The sequence below is a fragment of the Ictalurus punctatus genome, chromosome 19 (assembly GCF_001660625.3).
Source record: "Ictalurus punctatus breed USDA103 chromosome 19, Coco_2.0, whole genome shotgun sequence".
Taxonomy (NCBI): Eukaryota; Metazoa; Chordata; class Actinopteri; order Siluriformes; family Ictaluridae; genus Ictalurus; species Ictalurus punctatus.
The window spans coordinates 4,988,643-5,015,477 of NC_030434.2; the positions used below are offsets into that span (position 1 = coordinate 4,988,643).

General features: G+C 38.8%; 1 protein-coding gene across 1 annotated transcript in view; it reads right to left on the bottom strand.

Annotated features, from left to right (window-relative positions):
• Positions 1 to 149: 149 nt before the first annotated feature.
• ptprz1b (protein tyrosine phosphatase receptor type Z1b) overlaps positions 150 to 26,835 on the bottom strand; it is a 47,687-nt gene continuing 21,001 nt past the window's right edge. Inside the window, exons 5-30 of the mRNA XM_047162163.2 lie at positions 25,507 to 25,602; positions 25,359 to 25,425; positions 24,305 to 24,462; positions 20,432 to 20,582; positions 19,317 to 19,501; positions 18,837 to 18,963; positions 18,661 to 18,713; positions 18,018 to 18,540; positions 16,384 to 16,528; positions 13,665 to 13,756; positions 13,425 to 13,510; positions 9,066 to 9,086; positions 8,751 to 8,847; positions 8,505 to 8,587; positions 8,085 to 8,219; positions 7,388 to 7,522; positions 7,104 to 7,267; positions 6,854 to 6,989; positions 5,757 to 5,903; positions 5,569 to 5,662; positions 4,138 to 4,211; positions 3,920 to 4,048; positions 3,631 to 3,780; positions 1,900 to 2,042; positions 1,353 to 1,488; positions 150 to 1,155 (exon numbers count right to left, since the gene is read on the bottom strand). Coding sequence (XP_047018119.1) covers positions 1,024 to 1,155; positions 1,353 to 1,488; positions 1,900 to 2,042; positions 3,631 to 3,780; positions 3,920 to 4,048; positions 4,138 to 4,211; positions 5,569 to 5,662; positions 5,757 to 5,903; positions 6,854 to 6,989; positions 7,104 to 7,267; positions 7,388 to 7,522; positions 8,085 to 8,219; positions 8,505 to 8,587; positions 8,751 to 8,847; positions 9,066 to 9,086; positions 13,425 to 13,510; positions 13,665 to 13,756; positions 16,384 to 16,528; positions 18,018 to 18,540; positions 18,661 to 18,713; positions 18,837 to 18,963; positions 19,317 to 19,501; positions 20,432 to 20,582; positions 24,305 to 24,462; positions 25,359 to 25,425; positions 25,507 to 25,602 — 3,459 coding nt within the window. The 3' untranslated portion in view covers positions 150 to 1,023. The remainder of the gene's footprint in view (positions 1,156 to 1,352; positions 1,489 to 1,899; positions 2,043 to 3,630; positions 3,781 to 3,919; positions 4,049 to 4,137; positions 4,212 to 5,568; positions 5,663 to 5,756; positions 5,904 to 6,853; positions 6,990 to 7,103; positions 7,268 to 7,387; positions 7,523 to 8,084; positions 8,220 to 8,504; positions 8,588 to 8,750; positions 8,848 to 9,065; positions 9,087 to 13,424; positions 13,511 to 13,664; positions 13,757 to 16,383; positions 16,529 to 18,017; positions 18,541 to 18,660; positions 18,714 to 18,836; positions 18,964 to 19,316; positions 19,502 to 20,431; positions 20,583 to 24,304; positions 24,463 to 25,358; positions 25,426 to 25,506; positions 25,603 to 26,835) is intronic.

Genomic DNA, 26,835 nt, shown 5'->3' on the forward strand with positions numbered 1-26,835 from the left:
AGATGTATATTTTAGAAACATAATCCACATGTAGAGAGCTGTATAAAAAAAGTTTTTGTCACATAAAGGACACAAAGAACTGCTTCTGTAAGTCATTTTTTATATAAAACCAACTAAATCAACAAACCCCCAGTAGAATAAAAACAGAATAAGTTTACCTCATTTTATTTTGAGGGGAAAGTGGAATGTTCGTTAATACCGGGTCCTCTGTTTTTCTAATTCACATGTTAAGATGTGACTATTACACTGAGATTCTTACACAATACGTGCGAGTGGCAAGTTTAGAGGTTGTAGTGTTTCTTCCTGTCTCACTTAAAGAAGTACACAGCATAGTCACTTAATCAGCAGTTAGACACTCATAAACGCAATAACAAACTTACAGGCATCGTTCACAGACATTAATTGTTGCTTTACATCTACATAAATTCATGCACCAAAATAACGAAACACAGACAAGGAATAAAACAGCACTGTCACTTAACTGTATACACATATATCCTAAATAATAATAATAATAATAATAATAATTAAAAAAAAAAAAACATGGTTAAACTTTTATGTCAAACAAAAGTAGTAAAATAGACAATGTATTTATACAAATAGGGTTTGGTCTGTTGATGTGATCAGTGTGTAGTCATATATCTGAAATGTTTCTTTGTGTAACAATGTATTTGAGCTACATTTGTCTATAAAATCTGTGTATATCTGTTTATTTATAAATATTACCTCTTAACTCAACTAAATACACATCACTAGCAATGCGGCAGTCAACATTCTGAAAAGAGTAGAAATTTTGGCATTAGTTCCAACAATAACATATCAAATCGCTTTATAAAGTACACGTTTTACAAAAAGGCACGATTATAGACCAAATCACATCCTGTACCAGAATGTCCCATACAGACACTTTTAAGGGTTGGGGGATGTAAAGCCAAATGGCCATGTTCTAGCCTTGATGTAAACAAAGGCAAATTATGTAATCTCTTTAGATTTGAAAACCTCAAAACATATGACTTATTTACATTACATAAGAGACTCGAGACTTTCTGAGCCAGCCGGGATGTTGCCATTGTTCTCAGTGGAATGAAGTGTTTTCTCATCTTCCTTGGTGCTCACCAAGCTTAATATAGCTTTGTAAAGAAACTGATAGTGCTCCTGGGAAAACAGAGAGGAGCAACTTTAATGTCTTACATTTTAAATCACTCCTTTATGTATACATTATTTCTTGTGTTATAAGGACCAAGCCCACTGAGACTGAGATCTCAACAGGATTCTGTAAATATACAGACTCCTGTATAAAGTGGAAATATTAAAAATAAATGGGCAGGTAAGTTTGAATGAAGGGTTCTCACAATATCAGTGAATACTCCTGGTCTCATCAGGTTGGTCATCCTTGCTGTCAGATAGACATCCACTATGTTCTCCTCTTCTAACTGATTAATCAGGGTAATCAGGGAACACAGGATCCCAGCACTGGAGCCTCCATACCTGCACAAATAATAATAATTATAATAATAAGTAGGAATTCTTAAATTTAGATGTTTAGGAATTTTATCTTAAATTCCTGAAAATGCCTGGAAAACCCATAGAGATGAACAGCAGCAAGTCACCAGCTAACTATGGGGTAGTAATGCTAACAAGGGGAAACTTACTTGAGGCTAGGAAAAAAAGAGGTTGGTGGATTCTTTTGCACACACTTGCTTTGCTTCCACACTCAAAGTTCACTGCTTTTTCAAATGTATCTTGCTTATTCACAAAAATGTTCCACTGTCCTGCTCAGAATTCTTATTCAATAGATTTATTACACCATCATATAGAACAATGTACGTTGTATAACATACCAAAAATCATTATAGATGGTCCATATATTTTTGGCATTGTGCCACCTGTAACACCTACCCATCATGGACCACAATAGTGCCCTCTCGATGTGCACTCTCCTCCCTGATGATGTTAATGAGCTCGAAGGCATTACTGATGGGTCTGTCTGGATTGGGCCAATGTGGAGCCTGGTAGCAGCGAACCTCCAGCACATAGTCGTCCTGTCGTTCAGTGACACAGACAGCATTAACCAAAATGAGTATAGAAGAGAACAAACTCGTAGTGTATAGTACCTTGAAATTTCCCACATTTTGTAGTGTTACAACGTGGAACTGAAAATGGACTTGTGATTATATGTCATGAATCTACACAAAATAGCCCATAATAGCAAAAAATATTTACCACATAAAAGTTGAAATTGCATGAGAATTCACCCCTGTTGCTATGAAACCCTACATTATTTCTGCTAAAGCCGGTTGTTAGCAGAAGACATAATTGGTTGAATGAACAAAATGTCAAAGTGTCACATGATCTCAATATAGTGTAAACACACCTGTTCCCAGAAAGCCCCATTGTTTGTTAGAGAACATACCTAAACAAACAGCATCATGATGACCAGGGAGCTATCAAAACAAGTCTGGGGAAAAGTCCTGGAAAATTATCAATCGGGGTTTGGGTATTAAAAAAATATCCCAAACTTCAAACATCCCAAAGATCAGCACTTGATCCATTGGCATTCACCAAAAGTCTGAGGAAGGAGGGCATTAGTCAGAGACACAACCAAGAGCCCAAGGGTAACTAACTGAAGGAGCACGAGAGATCCACAACTCAGACTGAAGAAGCTGTTCACAGGACAACCATGGCCAGACACTTTACAAACTCGGGCTTTATGGAAGAGGAGAGGAGAAAAGAAAACCATTATTGAAAAAAGGCGTATGGAATCCCATTTGGAGTTTGTCCAAAGGCATGTTGGATAATCAGCAAAGATATGGGAAAAAGGTATAACTCTGGTCTGATGAGACAAAACATTTTGTCAATGGCACAAAGAAAAATGAGAGCAACATCCACACATTGAAGCATTGTGGTGGGAGCATCGTTTTTAACGTATACTTTTCACCAATCACAACTGGGAAACTAGTCAGAGTTGAGGGAAAGAAGGATGGAGCCAAATAGAGGTAGAAAAAAACCTGTTCCAGTCTGCACTGTAATGGACACTTGAGACTGGGGCAGTGGTTCAACTTCCAACAGGACAACCTTAACTATACTTCCAATGCTACTCTGGAGTGATTGACTTGAAAGTCAAAGCCCAGATCTCAATCCAAATGCTGTTTACTGTATACAAGCACTGTCCATCCAGTCTGACTGGTTTTGAGAAGTTTTGCCAATAAGAATAGTAAAAAATCTCAGAATCCAGATGTGAAAAGCTGATAAGGGACATATCCTATAGGACCTGCATCTGTAATTGCAGCCAAACGTGGTTCTATAAGTACTAATCCAGTATTGGTGCTTTTTTTGTTTTGTTTAAATAACCTTTGTGTTACAAAAGAATATTGTGTACCTTTGAATGTTAGACATATTGTATATCAAATATTAAAAAACCCAATTAGTCCATTTTAATCCCAGGCTATAACACTACAACATGTAGAAAAGTTAAAAGGGGAGAGAATACTTGATAAAATAAAATGTTTATTAGCATTTTTCCTTATTAAAAAAAGAGCCATTTCTTTTTAGTGACTTATATGTATGTCATCATCAACAGATGGCATCTGAATAAGTTTAAGTTTAAGGTATCTCAATAGGTTTTCTTACTTTTAAGGCTTCCAATATAAAGTCATGTACCACCAGAGACTCTTCATAAGACAGACAAATCTGATCCTCTCCTGCCAGTGTCACTGTAAAGGTCTCACAGCTGATTGGCTGCTCTTTAGTGGGCCAGTAAACACAGTCTTCCTCCTCACTCTGTAAATAAACAAGTTATATCAATGCTATAGAAAAGTACAACCTATGATTATTTGTGTGTGTGTGTGTGTGTGTGTGTGTGTGTGTGTGTGTGTGTGTGTGTGTGTGTGTGCGTGCGTGTGTACACGCAATGACTGACCAGGCTCTGCGTATCGGGCAGAGAAATGATGATCTGAGCATTATGGTCCCAGATCATCCTCCAAAAGTCTTGTATAGTGTTGGCCAGGGGTTTCTGGGTGATGATGAATTCACAGCTTTGATGGTAACCCTGTAAACAGAACACACTCTACAACTGTCAATCACGATAATCTTAAGAATCTCACTACAGTGAAAGAGTCATGTGGAAACAGTTCTCACCATGATGTAAGAAGCATTAATGTAGTCTGAAGAATCTGCCACAGTTGAAGACAGACTTACTCTGGATCTTTCCACTGCACACAGAGATCAATATTAAAACCAATAATATACTGTTCTTGAGCAGTATGTGGACTTAAAAACACACAAAAGACACAAAGTTCTACTCGTACATTCTGGACATCAGGGGCAGCTTCCTTTGGAACTAGTGGAGTTTTTTGACATGCTCTTTTCCATTGCCAGATACAAATAACAAAGTCATAACCTTGTGACAATGACCTCATGTGGGTAGCCCATTTGCTGAATTGTTACAGCAGGCTCAGTGGCTCAGACAGAAAACTGTAAATACATTTGCAGAATTGCTACAGCAGGGGAAGCAGAAAGTTCCAGAAGATTGGGCTGCTCAGCTTCCTAATATGAAATAAGTGGCCACCTTTGCTGTGCTGTTGCAGCAGGAATGGAAAGAAACAGAAGGATTTGCAGCTCAGGCTCCTATAAGTAGAGGAGTGCAGAGTAGAGGACTGACAGCAGGCATGAGTCAAATTAAAGAACTTGTTAGAAAGAATGCAACAGCATAGGTTCAGAGAAAAGATCTCTAAGATGATATGAGGAAGAAACCGTGAGGGAAACCCAACTAAATAAAGAAACCCATCCTATTCTTGTTCTTGGCTGACAGGAGTAGACCCCAATGTGGTCTTCTGCTGTTGTAACCCATCCACCTCAAGGTTTGACGTGTTGTGCATGCTGAGATGCTTTTCTGCTCGCTACGTTCGTAAAGCGTGATTATATGTATTACTGCATTCTTTCTGGCAGCTCGAACCAATCAGTCGACCTCTTACAGAGATCACGCTTTTTCTTCATTCTGATGTTTGATGTGAACATTAACTGAAGCTTTTGACCCGTATCTGTATGTTTTTTGCATTGCGCAGTTGCCACATGATTGGCTGATTAGACAACTGCATGAATGTACACGTACTGTATACAGGTGTTCCTAATAAAGTGAACGGTGAGTGTTGGTATTTTTTGGTTTCTATTTATTTGCATTGTTTAATGTTTTGTTCTGTCCAGTCACATTCTGTGTGGATTATATCTTATATGGCCAAGAGTATAGAGTAGTTCCAGTGAAGGGAAATTGTAATTGTACAGCACACAAAGACGTTTTATACAGTTGTGTGCTTCCAACTTTGTGGCAACCATTTGGGGAAGAACCACATATGAGTGTGATGGTCAGGTGTCCACATACCTTTGGACATATCGTGTTTGTAATATGTTATTTTCTCATGTATGCATACTTTAAGAAGAGTTACAAGTGGTATACCAGATCAACAGTCATACTGCCCATTATTAATGTAAGGGCCACAAAGCAACTTGGTCTTGTAGTCTTAGACCTTAATGATCTGAAAGAGATATGGCATATACCTCAGTGCTACTCACCAGGCATGAGGGCAGAAGTCCTGTTCTTTGGTATGTTGCACTCTTTCAGTGCTGTCACATAGTCATCCTGATTTGCACACTTCTGGCTGATCAACTACAATAATAAAAAAAAAAAGAGATGAGATCATTGTCTCGTTCCTTGTTATCCAAAAGCAAAGCCAGTGAGCAAATTTTAAATTTCATCATACCTTAAACTGTTTCTCTAGATGAGTCTTGCCTGTTGGTCCAGGAGTGAGAAGATCAGAGACGTAAGCATGAATGTGGCTGGCTGATACTTGTGTCTCTTTACTCCTGATGGCCTCTACTAACACGTTGTGAATGAAAACATACTGTTCCTGAAAGAATAGCAAGAAGAATTAGGGAATTAGACCAATTCAATTCAATTCGGTTTTATTTGTACAGCGCTTTTTACAATGGTCATTGTTTCAAAGCAGCTTTACAGAAACATATAAACACAGGATACAGATTTTAAATGTGCAAATTTATCTCAATTGAGCGAGCCAGTGGCGACGGTGGTGAGGAAAAACTCCCCAAGATGTTAAGAGGAAGAATCCTTGAGAGGAACCAGACTCAGAAGGGAACCCATCCTCATCTGGGTAACAACGGATAGTGTGAAAGTAAAGGAAAGTTAAGAAATTATGTTTTTTATATGAAGTCTCTTTGTTGAACTAGTCCACTGTTCAAAGGAGACCCGAGTGCAAAACTGCATGTGGTAATTGCAGTCCTAGGGTCATAGTAGCAACCGTAGTCCTAGCAACCACAGTGAGAATGAAATATGATTTTTTTTAACACTAACTCTTGAGGGAGCCCAGTGCATTAAGTAAGCAACTGGACAATAATAGTTTGAAAGTTTTGTTGTTTTGGCTTCCCAGGTTCCTCAGCAAGCTAATGACCTACAGACCACGCCAGCTGATTCATCAAACGGGATCACGTATTCCCGTTCCAGTCCCCTGAGAGTCAACCCCATCCGTTACCAATCAGCACACATTGAGTTTAATGTCAGGTCGTATCTCTATGTGTGTCTTTCAAAGCTTCCAAGAGAACCTAAATACACCATTAATTCAGGATATTCACATACACTGGATAATTAATATACATACATTCTGTGATTCCTATCAGATCTTTGTGTAATTTCTCCCATCATTTCTACGGGCCATAAAATTTGGACAGGTTAATTTACAGAACGTACTGTATCCATTTCTTTAGGAAAGTGCAGCAAGAGGTCAAGTGTTGCTCCTGTAATAGTATAGATTTGTACTCCATGTGTATACTGAATTGTTGTTACCTCAGTCTGCACCAGATAGTTCCTTTGGGTGCGGATGTGCTTCAGGAAACCCATGATGTTCACCGTCCGCTCTGCCTTTATCTGCTTCAGCATGCTGTCTATCACAATGTAAGTTCCTGTTCGTCCCACTCCAGCACTAAACATATTCATAAAGCATCTTTTCCAAGCATCTTTTAAACTCTAATAGTATTTATAAAGAACATACACACATACACACAGATTTCAGTTCAGTGTCACTCCAGCTATTTACCTGCAGTGCACCACCACAGGGCCCGAGTCAGCGCTCTGCGTCTCAGACGACTTCTGTATAAATTTGAGCACGGGAAGTGTGTACTCAGGAACGCCCATGTCTGGCCACTGAGTGTAATGGTACTGATCAATGGTTCTCTCCTGACTGCGACTCTTCAGAGAACCCTATGAAATGGACACGTAAACAATATGATCCTAAAATCTGCCTTTTTATAAAGTTCAGACAGTTTTGCCATTATGCTGTATAAATCTCGCTCAGACTGTTGAACCATGATGATGGAGAACCTTTTTGTTGTTGATGTTTCTCAGGGTGAAGGTCCTCTTGGTGTAGTAAGCCAACGTTATGGTACTTTTCAGTGTGACAAGAAAACTCCCATACTCTTCCTGGTTTTCCATAGGCCAGTACTGGTCACATTTTCTCTGTGGGCAATTTGATATTTGAGTTATTTGATATTTTATACCGTATATACTATATGTCTTGATATGTACTATAAAGTGGGCTCCAGATGTTTGAGATCACTGCTAATAATTACAGATTTACTTTTGTCCAGTTACGTCATTCCTCATTAATATCCGTCAAACTTTTATTATATTTATGGGCATATTTTCCAGCCAATGAGATTAACCCCCAAAATCTATCAATCATTCTGGGAGCACTTATCACAACAAAATAAATATTGAATATTTTATGTATGATTCATGAAATGAAATAAATGGAATCACAACAATTTTTATCTCTATCACCTGTTTTTGAGAACCAGATAAAGACATATCACATGAGAGTGAACAGGGCCAGGAAGTACATACAAAGCAAAGCATTCTAAAGTGCTCAACTCTTCCACTGCAGAATTGATTTCCAGCTCCAATATAACACATCTGTCTCTAAAAATCATATTCACATGCCTGGTGAATATGAGTTGTATAAGTCATTCTCCAAAAAATCTGAACAATCTTCTCATAAAGCAAGTCTACGTCACCTTACCCGACCCTTCTCCAACAGGTTGGTTATCATGACAATGACGCTAACGTTCTGCTCCCACACCATCCTCCAGAAGTCTTCCAGGCTTGTCTTCAGTGGACCCTGGGCTGCTATATAAGCTTTTGGATGTTTGTAGCCCTAGAACAATTTATAATTCTAGTTAAGATTTGTTAAAAAAAAAAAAAAAAAAAGGCACACAGTGTCAATCATACCAGAGGAGAATGTTCCCAACAGTATTAAGTGTATCTAAGACATCACACACAAAAAAACACCTCAGTATCATTGCTTCAGGTCAGGATTGTTATTATTGCAATGCGTTTAAAACCTGTCTAAATCAATATAAGTCAATAAAAAGATTGTAGCTTTCTATAGTGGTTAATACCTTACACTAAATACACTCAAATGTGTACGTATTACACTTACATCCACATAACTGGCATTTATATAGTCTCCAGTCTTTCCATCTTTCTCTGCATTATGATTTAGCTTGACTCGACTGTGATCATCTGGAACAAAAGAAAGAAAAATTACTTGATTTTTCTTTCTTTCTGGGGGTGTGTCCATTTCAGTTCAATCAACAGTTCTCTTTAACACAAAGACTGTCACAGGTTTGTTTACAGACTGTACTGTGTATGTGTTTGTGTAGAAGAAAGTAATTGGTTCTCTTACAGGCCAAGATGTTGATGTATCTGTTCTTGCTCTTGTTGTCTGGGTGGTTTGAACTGTCTGTTGTAATACCCATGTCCACGGTGCAGGACTGAATTTCCTGTGAAATAACCCACACATTTTTTTGTGTAAAGCCTGTCCAATTCCCTACATTCTATCAACTAAATTTTCCAGTTTAGGTATCATTACATTTCACACTGGAGTCATGCAAAGTGCATGCAATGATGCTTTCGTTAACAATAACCAGGACAGACGAGACAAGAACAAACTACAGTTATGCATTTAAAGGGAGAATGAACATAGACTGACATGTCTTACCTCGTAAGACTCTTTCAAGCTCTAATCAGGGGATGAGGAGTGAAAACGCAGAAAAAAAAAACACAACAATGAGAGTCCAGGACAAACAGTGAACAGCCAGTGCTGATACATAAAGCGCTAGCTACATATGTAACTGTGGTTATATGAACTGTGTACAACGTCCCGGGGCACTGCATAACACCTGAATAATCCCTTGTGCATGTGTGCACACATGATCAGATGTGATGCATTGTAATGCATGATGCAGTAGTCACAACAAATAGCGGTCTCATACAACAGCCATTCCATGGAACCTTCTCGCCGAACCATATAACAGTTATAGACATACATAGACATACAGTTATATATGTAACTAATCTTAACAGCCAGAAGGGGCTAGAGATGCTCAAAGGTGCCACGTTCATAACCTGGAATAACCCTGAATCTGTGCTTGTGGGAAAACACGAGAAAATGGATGAAGGACAACCATTGAAATCAGCAAAATTCCACAGCACAGCCCTTCCTGCTCACCACCAGTCCCACTGAGGGTAGGCGCACAACTGATTTATTATTCGCAGACTTGATAATTAGAGGAGTCACAGCTTAGCCCAAGACAATTCCCATCAATACAATACCCAACTATGGATAACATCATGACCAATTACCATCAACAAAGTCTGAGTTAGGAATCACAGCTTAGCCTCAGACAATTTCCACACTCAACCGCGGATAAAGCCTTGACCAAGTACCATCACCAAAACCAGGGATAAAATGGTAATAACCTGACCTTAATATAACCATAACCCCTAACCCTAACTCTAATATTAATGTAACCCTTAGCCTGTCTGGCACTAACAACCATGCAATGGTCAAAGTCACTGAAATCACACTTCCCGCAATCTGATGTTCGATCTTAATATTAACGGACACTCCTGACCCATGCCTACATGCATTTATGTCCTGAGCTGCTGTCTCATGATGCCCTGATTAGATATTTCCATGAATGAACAGATTCCTAATTAATTAATGAATTAATTCCAAATAAATTGGTCAGAGAGTGTTGAGCGCCGTGGGATCTACCTTTCTATAGCACCTCTGCCCAAAAAACAAAGAAAAGATTTGGGCTGTGAAATCAGTGAGATCAGTGAGGTTAAACCCTTCATAAGGCTCAGGACAAGCATCAGAACTGTAATTTACACCCTTGTGACAGTTTCATCAGGACCAATGATCTGATGTGATCACTGTCCAATGAGTGACGTTTTGAGCTGTAAAAATGCCCATCGCCATGCTTATAGGTTGTCCTGGACCTGGCCATTTACAATCAACGGGCAGTTTAGCTCTGAGTCAGGATTAAAATCTGCCAGTTGAGTATGTGTCTCAGCACTGGCATCCCCACGCAGTCAACACAGTATATAGTCTGAGTCAGACACAGCATCCTTGGTAATGATGGTAAGTTAGTGGTAACATAGCTGATTATTATCAGTGGGAATCATAGCTAAGAATAGCAGACTCATCAGTAAACAATGTCAGTAAACTAAATTAGAAGAACATGAAAGCAACAAGCTAAAATTGCCAGTTAATTAGCAGAACCTGACAGGATGTGGAACACTCAATGCTACCAGATGCTACAGTGCCCAGTAGGGTAGAATGCTAATAAGAGAAGGTTATTCATATCTTCGAAGGGCACTAAACCTGTAGCTCATACAATAATCACAAGCTGCTAAGCAGATAGCTCCTGTAAGAAAAATTGAAGAGGATGTCGGAGATCTCAATGAAGAATAACTTTATTACAGCATGGCGGTGACAAAGTACATGAAGCACTTCGGGTTCGTCGGAGTCAAAGTGAACCCCGAACAATATCAGAACAGACATTTTGTACTGTGTTTCAAACCAGGTTTTCTGTATGTAATGTAAATTAAGTTTCATTCTAAATGTAAATTAAGGATAGCATTTGATGTGATCGCTTTCCGTTCTCACAGTACTGATGTTGTTACAGGTGTGACCCCAAATGGTGAGGTGATAGGGTTATCGAGACAGATGTCTGTCTGAATGCTAATTACGGTCAGGTAACCCTTTGTTCAGGAATGGTTCGTGATGTCCCACTGCCGCTCCCTTACTATAACTGTGTGAATGTCACTGTAGGTGGTATTATACACATATTGCTGAGACCGAGATAAATGGTCTTTTTGGGGAACAAGATTATCCTAACACAGTTCACAGTTGGTCTGATATTTCTGTAAAGCTGCTTTGAGACAATGTCTATTGTAAAAAGCGCTATACAAATAAAATTGAATTGAATTGAATTGAAGTTCAGGGTGGAATCTGCTGAGAGGCAGTCTGTAATTTCTTACACTCCATATGGTGTTCATGTAGTCCGACATTGAGAAAATAAAAGGGAATGATTGTTGCATGAGTGCAGTATTTAAAAAGAAAAAAAAAGGTTTGTTGTGAGTACTGTGTCATACATCACTATGTGACGTTGGTCTAATATTTCAGCATACAGGCACATAAAGGGTTATTCAGGTGTTATACACTGCCCCTGAAGGTTAGCAGGACTGAGAAAGAATCCATTTGAGCGTGAGGCAGTGTGTGCTAACATGCTGGTGATTTAGACAAAGTTCCTGCACATGCTCAGTTCTCGTTCTGCAAGTCAGTGGAATCATTCCTGTTATATTTCACAGTTCTTAACAGTAGGGCTGCAACTAATGATAATTTTCATAATTGATTATTTGGCCGATTATTTTTTCCCCCAAGATTAATCGATTAATTGGATGGGGCGGGCCAAACTTTCAGTACCTTTTTTTTCCATTTATTTAAAATAAAATCTATAAACTGAATGTTACAAATATGAACTTCAGACTAAAACTTTACATAACTGTTTGTCCAAAACAGAAAAGAACCCAATACACACACACACACACACACACACACACACACACACACACACACACACACACAGAAGTTCGTCCGTCGATTTCGACGAAGACTGAAGTTTCCATTTCCACCTCCATTATGGAGAACACAAACTGGAACTCGACTTGCGCGTGAATTGGATTAAAGTGACCACCATGATTCAGTGGCAAGACTGAAGATGGCCCCCGGGCACAGTAACTCATACACCCATTCACACACTATGGACACTTTGCCTATCTGCCTACCATGCATGTCTTTGGACTGGGGGAGGAAACCTGAGTACCCGGAGGACGGGGAGAAAATGCAAACTCTGCACACACACAGGGCCACGGTGGGAATCGAACTCCCAACCCTGGAGGTGTGAGGCAAACGTAAATATATATTATTAATTTAGGACTGTAGTTTAATTCTGTGCTTTTTTTGCATCCATAAAACGTAATACAAAAATACTTATATATAAACTAAAATAAATAGGTTTTATAATTTTATAGTATTTATGCATAATTTTTTATGGATGCACAAAAGGCACTGAATTAAACTACAGTTCTGAATTCATAATAAAAACTCCCTTTCACTGCACCTTGTGGTTTCTGTTACTCACTGCTTTTAGGAACATTGTTTTACTTTTAATCATAGAGTTTTAATTAGACATGACAGAGCTTACTTGCGCTCCCACTCTGTATCAGTACGTTTACACCACGAGTGAGGAGCAACGTGGTCTCATTAGTAACACATCGCTTCCGTTATAATAAACGACAGGATTTACACTGCAAGCGCACAAATACAACATATAATGACAATAAGCTTAAATTAAACTAAACCTTTTAAGCAACTCGCACCAGTTTCCCCTGCCCCTTACACACAGTGGAGCATTTTGGATATAAACTTAAGTTTCTGCTTGTGCATCACTGTTTGATCTCCACAGTGTTTAATATTCCTCAGCCTCGTGACGATCACACCTCTGTCTGATGGTGACTGAGGTCATGTTGGGAATAAAAGGTAACATTGATATAAACAGTGAACTGAAGAAAGTCTGGGTATCTGCTAATGCAAGCGTGCGTATGACGTCATGCGCCGTTGACCAGGAAGCGGCTTATACTTCCCTTTAGTAAAAAAAAAACGCTAGTCAAATATAAATTTGAGAAAATATTACCTTTCTAAAATCCACACACTAGACGGTAGAGTACATAGTACATAGTGTAAGTGTACAGTACTTCATTTGGGACACAATTTTAGTATATATTCTCTGAAGCGTGTTTTCAGAACAGAAGTAATGTAATGAGTAAATATACCTCATGCAGCACACAGACCAACTAATCCATAATGAGATTCATTGACAACAATTTTCACAATCGATTATTATCGATTTGATTGATTAGTTGTTGCAGCTCTACTTAACAGTTCATGTAGATCCTAATAAATTAAGTGGTGTAACAATTTAAGCAAACAAAATGACACGAGGAATACCTCAAACTCCTTAGAGAACGTGTTGTTGGAGTAAAGGTCCGCGACGTGCTTCACAAATTCTTTCACTGGAAGGGCTGCATGTTCTTCTGAAAAAGCACGTGTTCACGTATGTACAATATATATGTACTGCAGGTGTGTATGTGTGTGGACAGAAAATTGCTAAGATCTTAAACTGTGTGTGTGTGTGTGTGTGTGTGTGTGTGTGTGTGTGTGTGTGTGTGTGTGTGTGTGTACATTTACCTGTATTAAGGAGCAGAGGTGTTGATGGAGCTGTTATGACTCTGGGAGATGCTTTATCCTCTACATTAAGATTTGCTGCTTGAAAGCACTTCCTGCACACACACAAGCACAAAAAAACCCCACACATTTCTTAGTCAGATTTTAATGCTAAACACTAAAACACTAGAGCTGCAACAAGTAGTCAACATTAATCAATTATGTCAATTATGACTTGGATTTTTTATATTTGATGTCATTTACAGTGCTGCAAAAAAAGTATCTGATTTCTTCTGTTTCTGTGTATATCTCATACTAAACAGTTTTAGATCTGCAAACAAAATACATCATAATACAAGCTGAGTAAACACACGTTATTTATTTTACATTTTTTATTGAAGCAAACACCTATCACCCATGTGAAAACTAATTGCCCCCTTGAACTTAAAATCCGGTTGTGCCACCTTCAGCAGCAATAACTAATAATTAAAGACATTTTCCTTTGGGATTTTCTGGTAGAGAGCAGAATTCATGTTTCCTTCAATTATTGCAAGTTGCCCAGACCCTGAAGCAGAAAAGCATCCCCACACCATCACACTCCCTCCACCATGCTTGACCATAGGTACGATGTTCTTTTTTGGGGAATTCTGTGTTTACGCTAGATGTAACAGGAAACCTGTCTTCCAATCAGTTCCACTTTTGACTCATCAGTCCACAGAACATTCTCCCAAAAAAGGTTTAGGATTATTTAGGTGTGCTTTGGCAAAATTCAAATGAGCCTTAGTGTTCTAGGTTAGCAGTGGTTTTCACCTCAACACTTCCATGGATGCCATTTTTGCCCAGTGTCTTTCTGATAGTGGAGTCATGTGGCCTTTATTGATGCAAGAGAGGCCTGTAGTTCATTAAATGTTGAACTTTTGTCTTTTGTAACTTCCTGAATGATTAATTGCTGTGGTCTTGGAGGAATTTTAAAGGTCAGACACTTCTGGGAAGGTTCACTACTGTATTGAGGGGTTTTTTTTCTATTTGGAGTTAACGGCTCTCACTGTGGTCCTTTGGAGTCCCAGAGCCTTTGAAATAGCTTTGTAACCCTTCCCAGACTGATGTATTTCAATCACCTTCCTCATCATTTCTGGAATTTCTTTCAATTTTGGTATAGTGTGTTACTGCGTAAGACATTTTAACCAACTCCATACTGTTGAAAAAGTTTTAATTTGTTTTAATTTATGAAACAATTCAGTATGAGATACACACAAAAACAGAAAAATCAGAAGCAAATACTTTTTCACAGCTCTGTGGTTAACCGACATGCTATAGTGTAAGAGTGTACAGGTCGAAAAAACTGTTAAGGCAGTTGTTAAGAACACAAAACGGACCAACTGATTTCACCAGGCACATAAAAGCTTCTTGCTGAGATAACAAGATGCTTATCAGAGCCATCAGACTACATTCGGAATAAAAGATAAAAGTTCTGCTGAGTTGATATCAACATCAACGCGCATTTGTGACCCTTAAAAACATGACCAATAGAAAACACAAGGAAGAGTCGTGGTCTCTTCTTTCCTTGCACACCTGCAACACCACATATCGCAGACCGAACTTTGAATACTGGCAGCAACAAGAGGAGTCCAGAGAACAGTATCTAAAACACAGGTATTTTCACTCACAACAGTAGAACACCCGAACACCCGAAAAGTCATGTTTGGTAACTTAAATAAAATACAGTATAATGCTTGAGGTTAAACCCTCATATTACATTTCATGGAAGGGGCTTGTTAATTTTAATTTATTTTTTTATGTAGTAGTAAAATATGTGTAGCAGTTTAATAGTTTAATGAGGCTGGTTAAATTTATCCTGTTTAAATTTGGCTTGTTAGGGGTAATTACGATGAACTTCAGTGACATTTAGCACCGTTTAGATTTTTTTTTAAAGGTAAAGAATGAAATTTCATGTGTCTTTTTTTCACATTATTTTTAATTGATCAAATTCATTATTTGTAATGCAAATTGGTTATTGTGATTGTAACAGGGAATAATCATTAGATTAGAACAAGATGTTAAATGACAAGTTGTTCCTCACACTGACAAACAACAAACAAAAAGAAAACAAAACACAAATGCCGAATGTTTTAGTTACAGCTGTTCTCACTTATATCCCACATTTAAACAGATTAAACAGTTATTTGTTAAATAATTCATATGAATAATCAATCATATCAAACCAAGGGCATTGATATGGACTCAGTCCCCCTTTCCTGTTATAATAAGCTTCACTCTTCTGGGAAGGCTTTCCACTAGATTTTGGAGTGTGACTGTGGGGATTTGTGATCATTCAGCTACAAGAGTATTAGTGAAATCAGGCACTGAGGAGGTCTGGGGTGCAGTCGGTGTTCATCCCAAAGGTGTTCAGTGGGGCTGAGGTCAGGGCTCCGTGCAGGACACTCGAGTTCTTCCAGTCCAACCTTAAAACCATGTCTTCATGGAGCTCGCTTTGTGCACAGGGACATTGTCATGCTGGAACAGGTTTGAGTCTCTTAGTTCCAGTGAAGGGAAACTGTAATGTTACAGCATACAGAGACATTCTATACAATCATGTGCTTCTAACTTTGTGGCAACTGTTTGAAGAAGAACCACATATGGGTGTGATGTTCCGCTGTCCACATGCGTTTGACCATATAATCATATCATTTAGTGCTGAAAAGTGTATTCTCTTTTTTTCTCTCTTGTGTGTGCTTGGTAGTACCTCCAATAGATGAGAATGCTGATCAGCACCAGCAGACATATTGCAGTAAGGGTGGACACCACTGCTAACGGCACCACTGTCCTCTTTTCTCTCTCTGTCCCTCCCACCATTCCCACACGAGACTCTGGACTGCTGTTGCTCGCCTCTGTCCAGGGAAAGACAAATGTTATTTAAGCCAAAGAGTATTTCATTAGCTTACATCTATTTAATGCTTGCATAGCATTTAAGCCACTTGGTGACTAGTCATCTGTAGCTGGGTTTTCTCACTGTTGATTGCTTTTTCTCGTTCCATTCTCTGAACAGTTTAGATGTGTAAAAGTGTTCCTTGTATACTGTGAGCCTAATAATAGTGCCATGTGAAGGAATTAGCTGGATTGTTAGCTCTGGTTGTTCTTCCAGAGATAATGGAATTTTCCACCTGGGATTAATAAAGATATATCTGTATAGATTACTGAATATGGTGAATCTATGAAGACATATCTATATGGATTATACAGTACTGTATATGGTGAGTTAGATGGATCATAGATGGATCTCAACATCATATTGTCGCTGTTGGAAAGGAGTCAAATATGCAGAAGATGCTGGAAAAGCAAAGAATGTGCAGGACCTGGGAAATTTTTCCGAAGAACAGTGGGCAGTTTAACTGCTCAGGACAAACAAGGGACTCGTGAAGAACTATCACAAAATATAAACACAGTCGTTGATCATCCAGGTAACAACACACAGTATTAATAATCAAGCGTGTGTAAAACCGGTTCATTTGTGTAAATTCAGTTATTATTGTGTCTTGTGGACTATACCTTAACATCTGTTATGTGAAATAGCTTATTCAGGGCAGGACAAAATAAACAACTAAATGCAATTTTAATAATCCATTGATTCTGCAATTGTAGTTATATTTGTATATGTGAAGTCTAGAGAATGGTCTGAGTTGTTGGTTTCTAAAAGATTTGGATGAAGTCTCACATCTTTCACAAGGCACAAGGGAATTCACAAAAGTTTCGCCTGCATTTGGCTCTGTGTTTGATGGGTCAAGAATTCACAGGTATGTGGATATATAAGGGTTCATAAGAAATCTCCCAGACACACCTTTCCTCCACAATAAAACTCTGCACTCACAGGATCTGTAGTTCCTCCCTCAGCCTGCTTTCCTCTCAGGGTAAAAGTCCATATCCCTACTGCTTTCACCCTCAGCTCTTTCACTAGCTTGCACATTCATAAACGGATATCTAGACATGACTTTGGGAGCAGAATTAATTTGCTCATTGTCCATTTTCCATTCTAACTGCTCCAGGAAGATAGCAGATTACCTAATCCACTGGGTTTAGAAAACAGAGGATTCAAATCCTCTTTTGAGAAGGACTTAGGGAGCGTGGAGGAGAAATGTGTAGTCTTTGACTCTTGGACAATTTGTCTGACATAGACAATTTTTATTATTGTACCAATGTACCATATCTGTTTGTATTTCGAGTGATTTGATTATTATTATTTTTTTTTTTACATTTCATACTTCTTATGGTGTGCCCTTTTTGGAACATTCAGAAGTACCAGCCTGAACCACTGTATTCTGTGCTTTTGTTTGTTTAATCTTCCATGGTTGGTGTTTTGATTAGTAAGATTCTCGGACTTACCATTAAACAATGGCTGAGTGGGTTCATTAGCATTCTTCACTGAGACAGACAAAGTGTTACTGGTGACGTATATAGTTCTGCTCTCGGCATTGGGAGCTGAGGTCACTGAAGTGATGTTAGGCTTGGTCATCCACACTTGGCCCTTGCCCTGATCCTGAACACCTCTGGTGAGGAGAGTAGGCAGACTGAGCTGCTCGTCAATTAGTCCGGACACTGCTGTCCTAGATTTCAAGCCCTCGTAGTGAACATCAGTTACCAGCATGGTGTCTTCGTCCTCCGGCAAAATGTGGCTGCTAAGTTGCTTGTCATGGCTTCTTGCTTGGTCAGGTGAAAAGGATTGAGATTCCACAGTGATCCACTGTTGCTCAGATGATGTAGTTGCCTTGATAGCTGGAAACAGGAATCCTGGGTGATTGGTGGAGGTGGTGATGTATATGGAGCTCTTGGAGGAAGAGGTACTACCAGGCAATACCCTGGGTTTGCTGCTTGTCCTACCCGTAGATAAAGAAGGCTGGGAGGTCTCCTAAAATAAAAATGATAAAAATCTGTCTCATTTATTACTCATGCAAAGAACAAAGCACATGTATTTGGTGCATTTTTGCAATCATAGATGTCCATAGTTTTCAAAACAAAGTAATCCTACCTCAGTAAATTCTTCTAATTGTGTTGATTCAACAGAAGGATCAGGATCATTTTCTGGAGAATAAGTGTTAAAAAAGATTCCCATTTTTATTATGGCATTAAAAAAAAAAATACTGATTTGAATACTTTTACTGTTTATTTGGAGTGGAGTATAAATTGGAGCGCAGGGTGGGTTACCAGGGTCTTCCAGAGGCATGTCTACTATAACTTGGTCACTCATGCGTCCAGTCATGCCATTGGTGCACAGCGCCACCACCTGGACAACATAGCTGTTATTGGCCAGCAAGTTGTGGATAATGGCACCCTGTAACACAAGAACAAAACATCAGTGCAAATCTAATTCATCCCACTAGTGACCCAGAATTATTCTCAATAAACAAGAAATAACATTTGCTGAAAATTTAAATAGTATTTTCCGCAATACATTTATATATTTTATTTTTCTTTTTAGTTTCAGTTAATCTTTAAGTAAAATATTTATTTTTTATATTTGCTTTAATTTAAAATATTATTTGTAGTTTTTATTGATATTTTTTGTTTTCTTTTATTATAGTAATCTTTATACCACCACAAGACGTGTAATTCATTCATCAAGATTTACCATCATTAATGTCTGATCCAAATTTAATTATAATTAAAAATTTACACACAACTTACCACATCTTGATCCCCATCTGTCAGGTACTGTCGTTTCTGAGCATTTTTGCCCTGTAGACTCTGGTAGGTGACAGAATATCTCTCAATGCTGGTCTCATAGACAGCACGCGGCCTTTCCCACGTCACCATTATGCTGGTGTAGTTCTGGGGATCTGCCTGAACATTTTCTGGCTCTGAACTGCACACTGAGCACAAGAAAGTTTGGTCAGAATCATCTATAATAATGATTTCTGTCATTCATATAGTGCCGTTCTCACAGCCATGGAATCTTTACAATAAAAAAGAACACTAAGAAGAAGCGAGGGGGAAATGAAGAGAGGAAAGTATGACTGTGTTTGAAAGAGGGTTTTATGAAAGGACAATGAACAGTCAGGGAGAGATTTTGGACCAGTGTTCCAAAGTCTGAGGCCCTCTAGCACTGAATAATCGGGATCCCTCCACCCCCACAGAGAGGACACTCTTTTTTTAGGAAAAATCTGTAAACCAGAACGTGAGGATATATAAAACGAAGTGTTAGAAGCTTCTATGAAATGTTGGAAGAGCAGCTAGTGTTATTTTTAAATGGTTATAGTAGTGTGTGTGTGTGTGTGTGTGTGTGTGTGTGTGTGTGTGTGTGTGTGTGTGTGTGTGTGTGTGTGTGTGTGTTTGTGTGAGACTGTTGCAGAAGTCTAAGTGTGAGATTTTGAAAGCATGAAGGTCGAAATGTGGAGGACAAAAGCGCTTATTGTGAGCAACTTAACATGGGGAAGCAAGTAGAAGCCGAATATATAATGAAACACATTTTGGAATGTCTTTTACGGTATTTTAGGAGACTCAAAAGGAGAGATGGACCAGAAAAGCAGCATACATACTAAAAAAACTTTTCCGCTCAGTGCAAGTCTACATGAAAAAAAGGAACAAAGGAAGGGCCAGTCTGAGGGGAAAAGATGTTACTTAGCAACGCCTAACTCACTGCCAGTGAATTGTTTTTTTTTTTTTAAGAGAAGGCCATCATCAGAGTTTGAGACAGGAAAAAGGAGACAAACACTAGAGTGACCCCAGGGACTGAGCTACTGAATTAGAGCACATGGCCATGTCAGGTAAACGTCAATGGCATGTTTGTGTGTTATACGCACTAGGAGCAAGGATGTCTTCTGTGCCAGTGTAAGATGAGAAAACCTGTCCCAGAAACTGCTGCTGTTGCTCCCTGTAGTTGTTCTGCAGGTAATCTGTCAGCATCACGTATCCAGCCTGCTGCATTGTCATCACCTCACAGAACACCTCTAACTATATACACACATACACAGGAACACATACAGTACAGTGACAGAAGCAAATCAGGCGCATATTTCATAAGTGTCAATCACACATATAAATACTTGTGCATTTAAGAAGCAAGATTCAAACCTTTAATTATGAGAATGCTTGTAAAAAAGAAAAAAAAAAGAAAAGAAAAAAACAACAACCTGTAACTCTAAGGGTTAAAATTTTACTGCAGGGTCCAATATTACTCTTACACAGACAAAGTCTGTTAATGCTTTGATAATGTTCCCAAATGAAACCTAAAAGTCTTAATTAACAGGTTTTCCTTTTAACAGGTTTTCACCATCCTGGGGATCACATCCTTCTTGTGAGCATACACACGCATGCCAAGTCTTTCCAACAAAGTCGCAAAGTGGCATATCACACAATATTTGTACTGCAGTATTTGTACTTATCACACAGTATGCAGCCTTTGTTCTTCTCACGTCCTACATGTCGGACCACACGTGCACCATATGGCGTACAGCAAACTAATCGCATGTGCCCACATTTGGCGAGAACTGATAAGCATAATAAAAAGTAGAGAAAAAAAGATTTTCAGCAACATCCATATCCAGAGATTCTTTCAGGCTGATAATGATCTAGCACTTGAACCACCATGTTCAACTCTAGTCTCAGCAATGTCCAAACATGAGTCCAGGTCTGCCTCTGCCAGCTCTCAGGCTCTAAACTATTTGTGGAAGCCACTCTTAAAAATGGGACAGCTTAAATGGGAACAAATAGTGCTACACAAACCACAGCACCAAAGGCACAGCGGCAATCACAACAGCCTTCACAGTGCTACAATGCAAGCGTTCAATGGAGAATTTGTACAGACAGCTCAACAACACCCAACCTCTGTGGTGTACATTTTAGCAAATACGATTGCTCATGACCAGGTTGGGCTGAGCCACAGGACTACTTGATGCCTTTATTGGGATGCTGATTGTCTCACCAGATGAAGCACAATGTCCAGAAAAAAAAAAGCAGACTTATAGATGACATTCTATTGGGAACTTATGATGTTACTTTGTGTTTGGCATGCACTGAAAATACATTAGCCACATGGAAACACTCACTCAAACAATCTGTAGAAGTTGATCTCGCTGTAGGAGAGCTGGTTGAAACCCCGTTAGGATTAACCCCATTAGTAGGATACATAGGCAAGGATATGAATCGACTTTCCACCAACCAAGTTTGCATTTTGCACCAAGTATGGTTAGCAAAATTTGTATTGCAGGACATACTCTAATTAACCCTGAAAAATACTAGGGTCGCTCTTTGGGCCTGCTTCCAATGAAGCACTAGACAGGAGAATGACCAAAACATACTGTCCATACTTTAGGTCAGGCAACAGCAGGGAGAGTCACACCCTCAGGCCCATAACAGGTGACCTCCGTTGTGGGAAGGGCTCTAAACAGCACCACTAAAGAGAAGGTATACTCCACAGTTTAAACAAGGGTTATAGTGAAAATACTTCTTCGTTCAGAAGAAGGACAGTGTTTTCTGTCTAATTCTAGATTTGAGGGGGCTGAACTGGAGCCTAAAGACTCCCTTACATCTGTGTATCTGTGAAATGCCTATTTTCATGTCCCTATAACCCTGGAACACAGATGCTTTTTATGGTTTGCCGTCCATGAACAGGCATTCCAGTTAAATTTTTTGAGATGTTATAGTCATTGAGAATGCTAGACACCCTGTCACTCCAGTTAGGGATTCTATAATTGATAAGCGTAGTCACAGCTCTAATCCTTTTGGGTTTGCTGGAAAACTGGCTCTTGTTTCTGAAAGAAGGGCCACTAGAGACTGTAGAGAAGACTCTCACTGCCTCTAGAGAAAGAGGTCCAGTTGCGAGATATTCACTACAGACAGTCTCTCCACCTTGCACAGAATGTCCTCAGGTAAGCCTCCCCATGGTTAGTCTCACTGAGCACATCTCATATGCTGGAGATGTACAAGGGTGGTCTGTAGAAACAGGATGCACTGGGCCATGACTAGTCTCCCCATCTATTTTATACTTTTCCTCTTATTCTTCCCACAATGTGCAGAATTCAGCAACAGGCCCAGTCCTGCTCATGACCATGAGATGGCTGGAAAACCCTTGGTCCTAATACTGCTTTAGCTGGTGGTTGAAACACACTGGCAGCTTCTTCCCTGAGCAGATCTACTGTCCTAAAAGTAAGGAGAGATTTGGCACACTCAGCCAAGTCATCTGTGCCTGTGGCTTCTCTCTTTGACTCAACAACTAAGGACTATAGCCCATCAGTCTTGGAAACATTCCTGAATGCAAGAGCCCCTAGTACATAGGTTTTTTATATTTTAGATGGAAGCTGTTTGGTGAATGGTGTGCACTCCATAAACTAGATCCAGCACACTGCTTGATTCCCTAAAAACTTCTCTCCAGGGACTGCAAAAGATAATAACAAGTCACCAAATACAGTAAAGACATATGTGACTTCCTTCTCAGTGTACAACAACACCAAGGATGAAATCTCTCTGGAGGCTAATAAGTTTTGTTACAACTACATGGAATGGTGCCTCCATCCGCCATGCTTCCCTAAGAGTCTGTTGTAGGATATCCCATTTTTGGTGAAGGTGCATAAGACCCCTCCTTATGAGCCTATGCAAGATGCCAAACTGAAACATGGGTCTGAATGGGGGAGAACTGCATACTCTGGAGATAAGCTTGCTTTGCCCCATGTAAAAAATCACACACAAAAATAAGATTGACCTTGCAGTATTGCATGAAGGCTTAGGGATAGAGTTAGACCCTGCATGATGGGCTCCCTTGTCTAAGTAGAGACTAGACCACTGAGTAGTTTCCGTCATCATCATGGCCCATAGAAAGGCTGGATGCACAACCCCTGCCATCAAATGCCACTCCCATGAGGAGCTTCTTCTCCTCATGGGCATTACATAGAGCCACATGCCGCTGCTTCCCAGTTTTTGTGCTACTTCTCCTGGTTCTATAAGGTTAACGCTGGCCCTCTCGGGCATGTGGCCCCTATAGAAGACAGGATTATGGTTCATTATGTCAAAGTATGTCTGGCTCTAAGAAGGGTTCCTATTAGAACAAGCATCAACAACATTGATCTTAATTTGTTCCAGAGCTGGCTTGAAATAGCAGATATTAAGTCTTTTTTTAATAAAATAATGTATTCACACACAGTAGCAACCTAAAACGTGTCTACAGCATACGTCTTGTTTTATTTCACTGTACCTGGTAGAGTACGGATACATTGTTAGGTGTATTTATGAGACTTCACACATTACCACAGTTAATATTTTAGCATTTTAGAGTAATTTTGTTAGCTTCCATAAGGAAAGACATAATTTCAATAAGGTTTTCAATAAGGTTTTAAATAAGGTTTTCAATAAGGTTTCAGTAAGGATAAGATGGGGTGTAAAAAGGTGTGACAGTGGTTAGCATTGCTGCATCACAGCTACATGGAGCCCTGGTTCATCTTTGAGTACTGTGCAGTACTGTGCAGTTGAATAAGTGAATGAATGAATGAACAAAAAGCATACAAATAATTAGCCAGGTCCATTTTGTGTTATTCCCTTCATAGATACGATTGTGATCAAGATGCAAAATATAAGAAAATACAAAAAAAAAAATCCACATGCTGTAAGAAAGTTTGTGTGTATGTAAGTGAGAGTAAGTGTAAATTAGAACTGAACATAAAAGAGGACAGAGAAGCTCTGACCTGCGTTTCAGAAATTGGCACTGTGTCTCTGAACACAATCCACTTCACTGTCTCTGTGCAGGGTGGCGTGGTGAGGGAGCCATTGTAGATGAAATATTTTGCTGTTGACTCAGGCAGTAGACCAAGCAGAGGAAAGGCCTCAAGCATACTACTTTTACCTTCATATCAAATAGAAAGAAAAACATGTAATCATATGCCATAAAACTCCTACTGCATTCTATGTTAAAATTGAAGTACATGTTTAATCAATGGTAACTGTTAACAACTAGATAAACTATAAGTGGTTTAAAAATTAAAAGACACACAACATATATCACAAAGATTATAGCAAAATGTGCCAAAGCACATTTATAACTTATTAGTTATATAACTTATTAGCTTATTATTAGCTTATATAGCTCATTAGTTATAAGTTATAGCAAAAGTTGAATTTAGCAGTCACAGTTGAATGTTTTACAATTTATTCATATAAAATCAGTCCCTTTTCATGACATCCCTTACGCATGTCTTTGGGCTGGGGGAGGAAACTGGAGTATCCGGAGTAAACCCCTGAGGCAAGGGGAGAACATGCAAACTCTGCACACAGGGCAGAGGCAGGAATTGAACCCCCAACCCCAGACGTGTGAGGCAAACGTGCTTACGCGTTAAATTTTAAAACAAATTTAATACGGTAAGCACGTTTGCCTACAAATGTAGGCTATTTGAAAATAGGACATTGTCATAAAATAGCTGTATCTAGAGCCAGATGAATGATCTATAAAACTGTTCTGTTTTTTTCTGCACCATTTTAAAATGTGGAGCTGAAGAATGTATTTGATATTTCAATACAATGAGGCTCATACATTTGGCAAACTTTTATTAACTTTTTCATTTGAAAACTTTTTCATTCTTCTCTCTTGTAATGTTAAAGATTGAACAAATCACAATCACAGTGCGTTTCTCTTCACTACTTTTGCCCACGGCCTGCCAATAATCTATGCAAACAATTTTGAACTGCATTCAAAAGAACCAAATTTAAAAAAACAAACAAACAAACAAACAAAAAAACACATACCATAACGACTGACAGCGTTGACCCCATCGATTAAGGCAGCATAGTTCTCATTATCGTCAACACTCTCCTGTGAAACCATGTACATTTCTGAGTACCAAGGGAAAAAGAAAAAAAAAAAGTACTGTTGAACTGAGAAGCACTGACTCACCTCAAAAAGTACGGCCAATGCAGTGATTCTGCCATTACTCCTCAGAGCATCATCTATAGATTCAAACTCATTTTCCTCATAACAGTAAATCTGCATCTGTGAGTGACAGCATGTAAGCATTATTAGAGCCATATATATAAAAAGCATCAACCAGCATTTCAAACTTGCACAGAGCTTCTGGCTGCAAGTCATCACACTGCAAACATTGTTCAGTAATGGTTTGAGCAACATGACAATTAGTTCAAAGCAGTGTTGTGTCCGAGTCCACCTTTGTCGAGTTCGAGTCAATACCAAGTACTTAACCAATCGAGTCTGGTTGGTTATCCAAAAGGGGCCGAGTTGGACTTAAGTCTGAGTCCGAGTCGAGTCCGGCCGAGTCCAGAAAGTAATTAAATTGAAAAAAAAGATTTGAAATTGCAATTGTAAACTCAACACTGAGCTGTTAAATTAATATTTTAACCTTCACTAACCAATGGCAACATAAATGTAACATAAAATACCACTATTACATCTTGCCATTTCCATTTAATGTTTTTATTTCATGTCATCAGCACCTCAACTAGTTTCCTATCGAAAAATGATTACAAAGAAAAAAATAAAATGTATATGTATATGTAGAACTTTTATTATATTACAAGTGTATGAAAATACAAATGAAGCTGTTATTGTATCACACCATATTGTGTCCTCCAGTTCGAGATGACATTTCAGCAATTTAATGCGTCTCCCCCACAGTTATATAGGCCGAGAGAGTACAGAGTAGAGTTACATTTAGCAGCATGTCGTAACAAGCTTCATGATTTATTACTGCTTTTAATCTCTCTATGAATGTCAACAAACTCATTTCTGAACACGGCTCTGTTCTTGTAATTTTATTTCATTTTAGTTCCTAAAATAAATGTTAAAAATCCCCATCAGCAGGGTTTATGATATTTACTACAAGAAGTGCATTGCACATTTTACATAAAATTCAAGACTGGAGCCACCAAATGCTAATGTTTAGGGGTGGGCGATACGACTACAATCTTATTTCACGATAACATGATAATTTCTCAGGTCTATCAGTAGCGTTCAAGTAAGAAATACTATGGAAACTGAATAAAGCAATTAAATATAAAATGAAATAGACTTCACTGTGTGACATATACAGTGATTCTTATAAAATTTACTGAAGTTATTCAGTCAAATGAGTGTGTGTGTGATTTTCTCTTTGTCTTTTGTTGTTTGATGAACATTAATGACCCAGAGAGCAGCAGGTTTATTACACTGCTGTCACTTTAAGACCTAATGCGCAGATCTAATATATTGACACACCTCCAATTTTTTCCC